The sequence below is a fragment of the Morus notabilis genome, unplaced genomic scaffold (assembly GCF_000414095.1).
Source record: "Morus notabilis unplaced genomic scaffold, ASM41409v2 Scaffold703, whole genome shotgun sequence".
Taxonomy (NCBI): Eukaryota; Viridiplantae; Streptophyta; class Magnoliopsida; order Rosales; family Moraceae; genus Morus; species Morus notabilis.
In genome coordinates, this window is record NW_010366776.1 from 150087 (window position 1) to 162388 (window position 12302).

Consider the following 12302-nt stretch of genomic DNA (forward strand, 5'->3'; position numbering starts at 1 on the left):
CACTTTATTAAGGAGAAACTGGAAAATGGAGTTATCTGCATACCTTTCATGCCTACAACTCAGCAAATTGCCGATGTCTTCACCAAAAGTCTACTTAGACAAAATTTTGAGTTCTTTGTAAGCAAGTTGGGCATGATAAACATCTATGCACTAACTTGAGGGGGGGTGTCGGTAAATTAGGAATGTATAGCTGTCCTAATTCTGTCCAAATATAGAGGAATGATGAGAATTGATAGCTAAAGTCAAGGGATTAGAATATTAGGCAGTTTCTGTTTATTTTGATTTGTTTACTTATTTGTTTTACTTTCCTTATTTTGTTATTCTCTGGCTCATCTATATAAGGAGGCCGGTTTATGTAAGAATTAGAAGAGAAATAAAAGTGCTCAATTCTCTCCTAAAATACCTTCATATATCTTTCTTTCCTTCCTATTTTCCTTTCTCTCACCACACAGCCTAAAGCTTTCTGAAAGAAGTAATGGGTTAGCTCATCCACAGAATGACATCCTCAACCAAGTGTCGCTTTATTAAATTTAAAAACAGACTAGGTGGTAAAGAGTAGTACAAATGGGGATCATGATTTGATCATGTAGACATAATTTCAGTTATAAACGTATGTGCGTTAAGCAGAAGTATAGGTTTCACTTCCTCATTTATGTTCTGCAATGGATCAAAAAGTATATAAATATAAATGAAAAGAGATATGGAAACGGTCAAAGTAAATATTGACATAAGAACACAACAAAAAAACAGATATCATACAGGTGGTACTTTTTTGCACAAGTGGCTTTACAATTCATGAAGAGTATGTGATTGTGGAGGACAATAATTCATTATCGATCTACTGCAACAATAGCTTGCTAAACATTGGACTTCATAATACAGACAAAAGAAGAAAATATACCTTCTCTTTGCTCACTCTCAACCGCATGAATTTGGTTTAAGGACAACATGCTGCCAAAAGAAAATGACCAGAACAATAGCTGACAATTTAGTAACTGATATGAAGAACAAGGGCAGTTAGAATATTGTCTCTGTTAAATGAATTTGGACATCACCAACGAGTTTAGTACCTTGATTTGTGTTCTATTATATGTGTAGACGATATGGACAGACCCATCACTAGCCAGGATAACAGCCGGATACGAGAATTCCATTGGTAGATTCTCCTCCAATGTCAAAACATCATGCCACGAATCTCCATCATCAGAAGAAAACGCAACTTTAAGAACGCCTCTTGAGATTGTATTGTAAGCAACTAAGAGTCGGCCATCTCTAAGCTTCACCCCATCAATACCTGGAAAGAGGAATTTGCAGTATAAGCCAGATAAAATATGAAACTGGAGCCAAAACAAAAAGGCCTTGTTAGTTTCGTTGGTTTGAATCACAAATCAAGTTTTTGCTACAGTGTTTTCTCTCACAAAAATTCAAATTCAACTTTTTTTGCTACAGTATTTTCTCTCACATGAATTCACTTTTTAACTTAAATTCTCAACTCGAATAAGCAAAACGAACGAGGCCAAAGAGTTGTACCATAGTTTAAACAGATTAACTGAATTTAAAATCCAATAGCTCCACAGTAAACTCTTCTATCCATTAAAAGGCAAGATGCTTCATCCAAACTAAATTTGGAATCATTTTGAACAAGATGGGGCATAATTTGCCATGTTTAGTCAGATCCAAATATTCATATAGCCCTTCTGACATTGAAAGCACTATCAGTCATTAACCTGAGTTTGGATTAGGGAGTTCAGTAGGTTTAGCATAACCCCAGGTCTGTCCACCATCATGGGATTCCGAGAGACAAACTCTACCAATGTTATTGAAGGAACGCATTAAAACGCGCAACGTTCCTTTCTTGGTCTCGTAAGGGACTGGCTGAATCACGCTGAGAGATTCATTCTCGACATAAATAGGGCCATACTTTCTCCATGTCCTACCCGAATCTGCAGTGACCTGGTGAGTGAAAAAACATGTCAGTCACTATTCTACAGATCACTGAATTCAACCACTCAATATAGTCAAAAATTGTTTTTGCAACCTCAACCCACGACCCCCAAGAGTTCCAACTTTCAACAGAGGATCCACAAAGTAAGAGTCCATTTTCCAGCAGGATTGGCTGATCAAATAGTAGGGCAAAAATACAGCAAAGTCAGCTTCATAAATAGAAAAAGAAGATTCAGTGTAATGACAATTTGGCATGCGTCAGTTATCTGTAACTTGAATTCAAGTATTACCTTATTCTTTATCGGTCCCAATATACCAGGAGGTAGTTGTTCTCTTTCTGTCCAGCTAATACCCTTATCATATGACCGCTTCATGCATCCACTCCATCTATTTTAGTTAATTGAACCGACATTTATTAGGGACCAAAACAAAAATAAAACAGTCTAAGTTTGCATTCTCAGATGCCAAAGAGTATAATCATAACATGGCAAGTATTATTACGAGTTTAAACCTTTTCAAATACTTTTATTGTTAATGCCAACTTTCTTAGCCATTTTGAGAGCTATAGCTAAATGCGGAAAGAAAACTAAATTCGTGGTTACACTAAGGTTAGCAGTTGAATTTAACAGCACATTGCAAAGAGTGCTAATGTAGAAACCTGCCTGCAGGTTGACAATGCATTTACTGGAAAAGTTATTTATGCCTACTTACAAACAAGACCCACAGATGAGAAAATAGAGACAGATAGATGGAAAGTAATTTATGCTTTTAAGAATTGAAGAAAACTACAAATGTTTCCATCTGACATAATGAGAAAAAGTAAGAACCTTATATTTGATTCTACAAAAAGAACATTTTAAACCAAGCAACTGAAGAGTTTTATAATTATCCCCTTCTTCCCCCTCCATAAGAAGAGGATAATTATATAAGGAAATATGATGCAGGTAATTAGGTGATATTAGGCAACTAAAGAGCCTTACAAGGACTGTTATTACTGAAAGAAATCATGTCCAAAACCAAACCACACTCTCCAATACTATTACTAACACTTAAGATCACCCAAATGACTGAGAAATATACGTCTCATACAAAGTCTAGTATTAGTTGACCAAGTTTATCTTCCATGAATTTGAATTATAACCAATCATCACAAATCAGCTACTAGGCATAACATTAACATGTCCTATGTTCGGCTTTGACCTCTTCCTTGGTATTCATCCACAAATTCTTTTTATTGCTTCGGAAAAGTAATATCGGAGAGACTCATGGATCCACATTAAACTTGTCAGAGATTCCAAGTGGCATATGATGCAATCCCTTCCATTTTTCTTTTTCTTTTTTTTTTTTTCCTATAAGAAACGGGTAACTTGTATTAAATAAAAAAGAAAGCAAATACAAAAGGGGACAAGTGGTCCACCAAGAAAAGACAAAAACTATGAACCACAGAAAGCAAGCCTAAAGATCTACTAAACCAAAATCCACAGAAAGGCTTAATGAAATATGCTATCCCACCCACTAAGTAGATCTGAGAAAAATAAACTAGTAAAACTTTTAGAATGGAAAATACACAAAGCTACCCAATAGTTAAATCCCTTTGATTTTTCAGTCCAAAAGTTATGGGTATACCTTCTTGATCGTGTAGTACTGCAACCCTAAGATAGGGATCAGTTCAGGCCTCTAAATTAGAAGGAAAAGGAAAAGAATGGTATACCACCAAAGCTAGCTAAGTTGCATGTACACCATTATGTTCCAAAAGATAACTGTGTGTAGATTTTCAGGGGTAGAAGATAAAGAATGAAAAAGAAAGACTGAAGAGAACTGACATATTAGGAGAGAGAGCAAAACTGCTCTGTATTCTTTTTATTTCTCTACTTAACTCTGTACAGCAGCACCCTATATATAGGGTTAGGACATATAGAACATTCCTCCTACAATTTAGACAATAAAAGGAAATAACTACTACAAAAGGAAACAGCTAGAAAATCAGACAACTAAGAAATCAGTCTAGGAAATCAAGCAACTAGGAAATCAGTCAACTAATTACCCAAATCCCACATTTACAGTATGTACAGCCCGGCAAATCAATTAGCCAACTATTCCCTAATTACTGAGAACTAAATCACTAAGAAATTCTACACTCCCCCTCAAGCTGGGTGATAGATATCAATCATTCCCAGCTTGCAACTTAGCTCTTCAAATGTAGTTCGAGGTAATGCTTTGGTGAGGACATCTGCAATTTGTTGACAGGTTGATGTATATAGGAGATCCACAATCTTCCCATCTATCTTTTCTTTGATGAAATGACTATCAATCTCCACGTGTTTAGTTATGTCATGATGAACTGGATCTTTGGCAATTCTCATAGCAGCTTGATTATCACAGTACATGTTGATGGCTTCAGTGGTTGTGAATCTTAATTCATTGAGTAGTCTTCTTAATCATATTCCTTCACAAATTCCATGAGCCATGGCTCTGAATTCAGCTTTTGCACTGCTTCGAGCGACAACAGATTGTTTCTTACTTCGCCAAGTTACGAGATTCCCCCACACAAATGTACAGTACCCAGTGGTAGACCTACAATCCACTATAGAGCCTGCCCAATCAGCATCTGCAAAAACTTCAATCTTCTGGTTAGGATTTTTACTGAAGTACAATCCTTTTCCTGGTGTCATCTTGAGATACCTGAGTATTCGATAGACAACTTCCATGTGTTCTTCAGTGGGACTGTTCATGAATTGACTTACAACACTCACTGGAAAGCCAATATCCAGTCTAGTGTGGGATAAATAAATAAGTTTTCCCACTAGTCTCTGATAATGACCTTTGTCCAAAGGTGCAATATCTCCCTTGATCTCGAGCTTTACTGTGGAGTCCATGGGAGTCTCAGCCGGTTTACACCCCATCATTCCAATTTCTTTGAGTATATCAAGAGCATATTTCCTCTGAGACACAGAAATGCCTCTCTTTGTCCTGGCTACTTTCATTCCTAGAAAATATTTGAGATTTCCTAGGTCTTTGATCTCAAATTCAGCTGTAGAATTGCATGTCAGAATAATATCATCTACATACACAATTAGAATGACTATTTTACTAGTGGGGAACTGCCTGACAAAGAGTGTATGATCTGCTTGACATTGAGTGTACCCATTCTCCTTCAGAGCTTTGGAAAACTTGTCGAACCAGACACGTGGGGACTGCTTCAATCCATATAGGGATTTCTTTAGTTTGCAGACTCTATTGGATGCAATAGGATATTCAATTTCAGGAGGAATGTCCATATAGACTTCTTCGTCGAGATCACATTGAGAAATGCATTCTTGACATCTAATTGGTGAAGGGGCCAATCCAAGTTAGTTGCAAGAGAAAGAAGAACACGAATTATGTTGAGCTTCGCAACAGGTGCAAAGGTTTCCTGATAGTTAATCCCGTAAGTTTGAGTGAATCCCTTGGCCATACGACGGGCTTTGAATCTTTCCACACTTCGATCTGCTTTGTGCTTGACTGTAAAGATCCACTTACACCCAACAGTCTGTTTCCCTAGTGGTAGTTCTTTGAGTTCCCAAGTCTTGTTTTTCTCTAAGGCACTGATTTCTTCAAGGATAGCTGCCTTCCATTTAGGTACCTGAATACCTTCATGAACAGAGTTGAGTACCTGTATCTAATCTAGATTGCTGATGAAAGCCTTATAACTCGGTGAGAGATGCTTATAGGAAACAAAGTTGTAGATAGGGTGATCGTGCAAGACCTTACACCTTTTCTCAAAGCAATTGGTAAATCCAAGTCATTAGAAGGCACATTAGGAGGCTGCTCAGTAATAAGAGGTTCATAGGTATTAGGCAGCTCAATAATGGGAGATTCAAAAGTGTTACCTTGAAAACTGTAGAGGTGACCTGTACTCGGGTTGGACTCCTGGATTGGCTCAAGATATGCTCAGTTCTCCATTCCCTTTTGAGTTCTTCCCCTCTAGAGTAAACACGAAGATCACTGTTTGGGGCATGAGAATTATTTTTAGTACCACTCTGAGACATTGACTCACTCTTGGGAATTTGAGGAGGAATTTAAGAAATTGACTCTCTCGGAAATTTGAGGAGGAATTACTGGAGATTCGGATGAAGAGAATGATTGAGTGGGAATACTATCCCAAAGCTGATATTTATCTGTGTTCTCCCCCTGAATGGCAGCTTTGGGATAATATGGAGATTGTTCAAAAAAGGTGACATCCATAGTATTGTAGAATCGTCTTGTGATAGAAGAAAAACATTTATATCCTTTTTGATTGGGTGAATATCCTAAGAATATGCATTTGATGGCTATGGGGTCAAGTTTGCCTCTATGCACAACACCCAAATATTTTAAAAGGAATGCTTGACACAATTCTACAATGTGGATATGACTCAAGAAGAGTAGTGATAGGTGTTTTGAAATTTAGAACACTAGAGGGCATCCTATTGATAAGATAGGTGGCAGTAAGAACAGCTTCCCCCCAGAATTATTTGGGGACATAAGTTGTGAACATGAGAGATCTAGCTACCTCGAGAAGATACCTATTTTTATGTTCAGCCACCCCGTTTTGTTGAGGGGTGTCAACACAAGAGCTTAGATGAACAATCCCATGACTTGACAGATAATCACCGAGAATTGAAGCAAAGTATTCCCTGGCATTGTCAGTTTTCAACACTTGGATTTTTGTTTGAAATTCAGTTTGAATCATGACATTGAAATTTTTAAATATCTGACCAGCTTCAGATTTTTCTTTCATAAGGAATAGCCAAGTGATTCGAGTATGATCATCGACAAATAAAATAAACCATCGTGTCCCTGTTATGTTTTTTATTCTAGACGGTCCCCAAAAATCAGAGTGAATTAGTGAGAAAGGATGTGACTTTTTATATGAAACGTGTGGATATGAATTTCTAACATACTTCACACTGAAAGAGCTTTGCACTTTTATTCATGAATGACGAAGGGAAAAGCTTTTCCAAGTACAAAAAATTTGGATGACCTCGGCGATAGTGATTCAACATATAATCTCACCATCATTATTGGATTTAAGATTCAACAAGACTTTATTCTAACACGGAATTTCTAACACAGCTTGGAGAACTTGCTTTTCTGGAGATTCTTCACTCTTTGAGGAGATAGAGTCACGAGCACTCTCTAGCACTGCCAATCATCTTCCCCGAATCCAAGTCCTGAAATTCACACAGATTGTGAATAAATTTAGCCATACAATTTTCATCATGGGTGAGTTTAGTAACTGATAAGAGATTGCAATCAAGAGTTGGAACAAAAAGGACAGATTATGGGTAAGGGAATTAGAAATACCGATCTCCTTTACTTTAGACATAGATCCATCGGCAATTCTGACAGAGTGTCCTTGGCAGGTTATGAGATTCATGAGAAGAGAGGCGTCACCCGTCATGTGGTCTGAAGTACCTGAATCAACAATCCATGGTTTTGTAACCTGTTTTACACTAAGCGCTTTGATGGGGTTTACCTGATTGAGTCAAAGTTGTGGTCGATGTTGAAGTGGACAAGGATTGTCTGAACATCTTCTGAAGGAGCTCAATCTGCTCTTTGCTAAACAGAGCAGGTTCGGTTGAAGTAGGTCCATTTGTTGTAGACGCGACATTTCCAAGGCTTTCTTTGTTGGTGTGCCGTGCGGAGGATGGCTTCCAATCAACTGGCTTGCCATGAATTTTCTAACAGGTTTCCTTTGTGTGACTAGTTCTATGACAATAGTCACACCAAGGTCTTCCTCTTCAGTTCCAATTGTCATCATTGTGGTGTCCTCGAACAGTAGGGGCAAAAACCTCTCCTGTTGCTGGAATGCTTGATTGGGTACCCAACATTACCCTTTTCCGACTCTCCTCTCTTCGGACTTCGGAGAAAGCTTCACGGATACATGGTAAAGGCTTTGTTCTGAGAATTCTTCCCTGTACTTCATCGAGATCTTTGTTGAGGCCCATCAAAAATTTGAAGACTCGTTTCTTTTCGACAATCTGTTTGTACAAGGTTCCATCTTCGGTACACTTCCATTCATAAACCTCAAAGAGGTCTAGTTGCTGCCAATACCGAGTAAGAGAGTTGAAATATTGGGTAACCGAAGACTCACATTAATGAAGATCATGAAGAATACTTTCAGCCTCGAATAATTCGGACATATTTTGAGAACTGGAATATGTTTCTCTGGCAGCATCCCATATTCCTCTGGCAGTGTCATAGAGGAGAAAATTTTCTCCAATCTCGTTCACCATGGAATTTATCAACCATGACATCGCCATATTGTTCTATGATTTCTAAGTTCGGTATTTCGCATCATCTTTGTTTGGTGCCGCTGCAACTCCGGTGAGGTAATCATCTTTCATCTTCCCGCATACGAACATCATGACAGATTGGGACAAGTGAAGGTAATTGTGCCCAATTAATTTATGATTGGTGATGGGCAGATTATTGGTCTCGGTTCCTCCATTGGAGCCTGTCATTGCAGGTTTAGAATTGGAGATAACTTCGGACGAGGAGCTAGGTTTTTCTGTGGTCATACTCATGCTGTATTTTGTCATGTGGGGATTTAGATATCAGCAAGGCTCTGATACCATGTGGATTTTCAGAGGTAGAAGAAAAAGAATAAAAAAGAACGACTGAAGAGAACGGACATATTATGAGAGAGAGCCAAACTGCTCAATATTCTTTTTATTTCTCTACTTAACTCTGTACAGCAGCACCCTATATATAGGGATAGGACTTAGAGAACATTCCTCCTACAATTTAGACAATAAAAGGAAATAACTACTACAAAAGGAAACGGCTAGAAAATCAGACAACTAAGAAATCAGTCTTGGAAATCAGTCAACTAATTACCCAAATCCCACATTTACAGTATGTACAGCCCAGCAAATCAATTAGCCAACTATTCCCTAATTACCGAGAACTAAATCACTATCGTGAGAAGAATTAACATGATTTCAAAACAAGTCCACTCTCCAAAGAATTAACATGATTTCGAAACAAGTCCACTCTCCAAGCTTTCTTTCTATTAATTTATTTTTTCTTTGCATGCTTTAGAATAAGTAAAACTTCCTAATTACTGCAGAAGAAAAAGGAAAAAAATAAAACAAAAAGATGAAAAAGCAAGATTACTGGTCAACACTATATACAAAAACAAGGAAAAGAGAGAGAGAGTTGAGTTTAGTACAAGATACCAACATATTTGTAAGCTGAAAGACTAGAGTGAAAGTTTACTTTTGAACCTCTTGCCCTATTTTGTAGAACAGCAGGAGCTCATCTGATGGGAGTTTAAATAACACAGGGTTCCACATTGGAACATTCGGTTCTTTATCGGCTATAACAGGTGGTTCCCAAGAGCCATTCTGCCATCACATCGGTTAAGAAACCATCTAAAAACTCAACAACAAATTAGAGCAAGAAACAAGTGAAGAACTTCTTAATCATTTTTAATAGTTAGGAAGAAAAAAGAGTAATTTACCCTCAATGTTCCATATCTTATGGAAAAGAAAAACGCTTAGGGACACCGGTACTAAGCACCATCGCTAATAAACAATGGGCCCCACCTGTAAGTGTCACACTGCGGAACCCACCTTCTATTATTGGATGGTGCTTAGCACCACCGATGCCTTATAGCAATGCTCTATGGAAAATATTGCATAAAAAAGGTCTTAGACACAAAAGTAGAGTAAGGGAAAGAAAAAAAGGAAAGAGAATGAATTATATTCACCTTATATGTCTGTAGCCAAATTTTCACATCAGGTGCACCTTCTTTAGCTCCACCAAAATACGCGACCAAAAAATGATCTTTATCAACCTTCAAAAATGGCAAATAAACAATCTAGTTAACTTCTGTTGGTGAAACAAAACACCATAAAACACCATACAACTTCCAACAAATATAACAATTTTTCTCCTCTCTCTCTTTCCCCTAACCTCAACGATGGTGGAAGCATGACAACTGTTGAAGGGAGCAGAATTTGCAGGAAATGTGAACTGCTCTAACAAAGGCCCCTCAAATGAACAATCTTTAAGCATATTGAAACTCTGCCTCTGGGATTGTGAAGTTCTGTTTTCTGTATCTGAGCTAGCCAATATCCTGCACTAAATTTTCAGCCCATTTTGGGTTTTGGATCAAAGGAAATATACTATTAGTTGCAATGCATATATGGGCATGGCCAAATTTGTTGCATATAAGGGCAAGGCCAATATGCCAATCTACAAAGAAAAACAAAGAAAAGAATGCCAATCTATAACTTTCATTTTATGCTAAAAATGGCAATAGAAAATAATGAAACCACCAATGCCTAAGTTCTAGAAAATGTTGCTGGTTTCAAATTTTGGTACTTTTATCCCTCAACTTGACTAAACTGACATTTTTTTTTTCTTTTTCTGCTGAAAGGACTAAATTGACAAGTCCTAGATTTGATAAATATTGCAAAGTACCCAAATTGATGGATGATGTTAAATTTGGAAGAAATAAGTGACATTACATGCTCCAATCGTTTACTGAAATTTCCCTTACTTAAAACGAGCTCACGTAACACGTGCGAGGGCGGTTTCGTCTAAATTTTAACAACCGTCATCAATTTAGAGCCACTTTGCAACATTTTATCAAATTCACGGAATAATTTACTAAAACTTAATCATTTAGAGTAAAACCCGCCAATCATGAAAATTGAGTGATATACTCTCAAAAATTAGAGCTTGAAGGTATATGTGAAAAATAAATAATTAAATAAAGTGCAGAAAATTAATCAAAGAACTGAAGCAACATATAGCAAGTAAATAAGCAACCAATTTCTAAACTCTACTTCTACAAAACAGCAAACTGAAAACTTAAAAGATAAAGTTAAGAAAATAAATGCACAAAACAAATCAAATAAATGAAGCAAAGGCAAAAGTATAGGCGACCTTCTAAAGTGGGCAGGGAAAAGATCAAGTGGTTGGTGAATATATAAACTGAGATTGGAAATGAAAAAGTGAATAGTGAAGGTGAAGCTTTTTCCAAATCCAGAAAATGGGTTTTGAAGTTGAGTGAGATTATAGATTGCATAAAGAAAGAGAGACAGAAAAATGGCCAAAACAATGCATTTCACTGATACCCTCATTTTCTAATGTCACAAAACATTTAAAAGAAGGTACATTAAAAGAATGAGAGAGAGGAGTATAAGGAGCTTGGTGTGAAGCAGTAAGTACCTAACGCTCGCTGTGGAATGAGAGAGAAATAGACGGGTTTGACCAATCTTGGCAGAGAGAGAGACAGAGGTGTGTCGAACTAGGAGATGACTGTAAAATGGGTTTTTGTTTGTCGTTTTTTCGGCCTAATTGGGCATTTTATTTGTCCATTAGAACATTAATTGGACCTACTTGGGTTGTCATTATGGCCCATGTAATTAGATGAAGAAAGGAATGTCTTTTCTTTTCTCTTTTTTTTTTTTTTTTTTTAAGGGTTTATTTATTTTTTATGGAAGGGGGAATATTATTTTAGTCGCAATAAAAATTGTACCCTCCACTTTTATGAGTAGTTTTATTCGATTCTCCATTTTTATGGTAAAGTTTGAAACATATCATTTTTAATATACAAAAAAGATAATTTACCCCAGACAATCAAATATGATTAATCACCGATTAACTAAGTATAATTAATCAGTGATTAACTGAAGGATTATAATGTAGACTTTATACCACTTCAAAATGATAAGAATCAAAGGGAATGAAATAAAATAGTAAAAACTAACAACCACATGTATAGTCTAATTAACTGAAATAAATAAGATTAAAAAAAACGGGTCAGTCAATCTAGAAGACGGGTGGTTTTGAAAAATGGCCAAATTTTTTACCACACATTTTGAGTTAAAAAAATTACATTGATAAATCTTATATTTACTAAATTAATCTATAAATCTTATATTTATTGACCAAGAAAATTCAACTGACTAAATTAATTGATAAATTCCATATTTACTGCACAAAAATAATTATTATCAATAAATAAGTCATTTACTGAAAAACGAAGAAAAAATGACAATTTCCTTCTTATTGATATCTTTTTAATTGGTCATTTATGGTTACCCAGATTTCATTTAGAATATCGTACATCCCCCGGGCGGGAAACGAGTCAACCAATAATGCCACAGTAAGGGCATAAACATTTTGAAATCCACTAAATCAAAGATATAATTCACTTATTAAAAGAAAAAATTAAGGAAAATGATATAATTCACTAATTTCAAGAGACAAAACGTCTAATAAGTAAAAGGAACTTTTGTACCATACCGGTAGAAAGATCAGTCAATGGGAGCAATTTTGTATCAGGCACCATAAATCTTTAAAGTGAACATTTATAGATT

The 12302-nt window shown here is 36.4% G+C and overlaps 1 protein-coding gene across 3 annotated transcripts; it reads right to left on the minus strand.

Annotated features, from left to right (window-relative positions):
- Window positions 1–688: 688 nt before the first annotated feature.
- LOC21395190 lies at window positions 689–11343 on the minus strand. 3 transcript variants are annotated; one of them, XM_024174137.1, is made up of 9 exons: window positions 11149–11343; window positions 9886–10053; window positions 9680–9766; window positions 9187–9314; window positions 2235–2331; window positions 2039–2116; window positions 1728–1953; window positions 1071–1294; window positions 689–951 (listed from the first exon to the last, which is right to left on the minus strand). In XM_024174137.1, the coding sequence occupies exons 2-9, from the start codon at window positions 9985–9987 to the stop codon at window positions 919–921; spliced, it is 975 nt and encodes a 324-aa protein (XP_024029905.1). In that variant the 5' UTR covers window positions 9988–10053; window positions 11149–11343; the 3' UTR covers window positions 689–918. The 3 variants fall into 3 exon arrangements, with proteins under 3 accessions (XP_024029905.1, XP_024029906.1, XP_024029904.1); XM_024174138.1 differs by having other exon boundaries at window positions 9886–10048; window positions 11149–11163; XM_024174136.1 differs by lacking the exon at window positions 11149–11343 and adding an exon at window positions 10864–11127 and having other exon boundaries at window positions 9886–10048.
- Window positions 11344–12302: the final 959 nt, after the last annotated feature.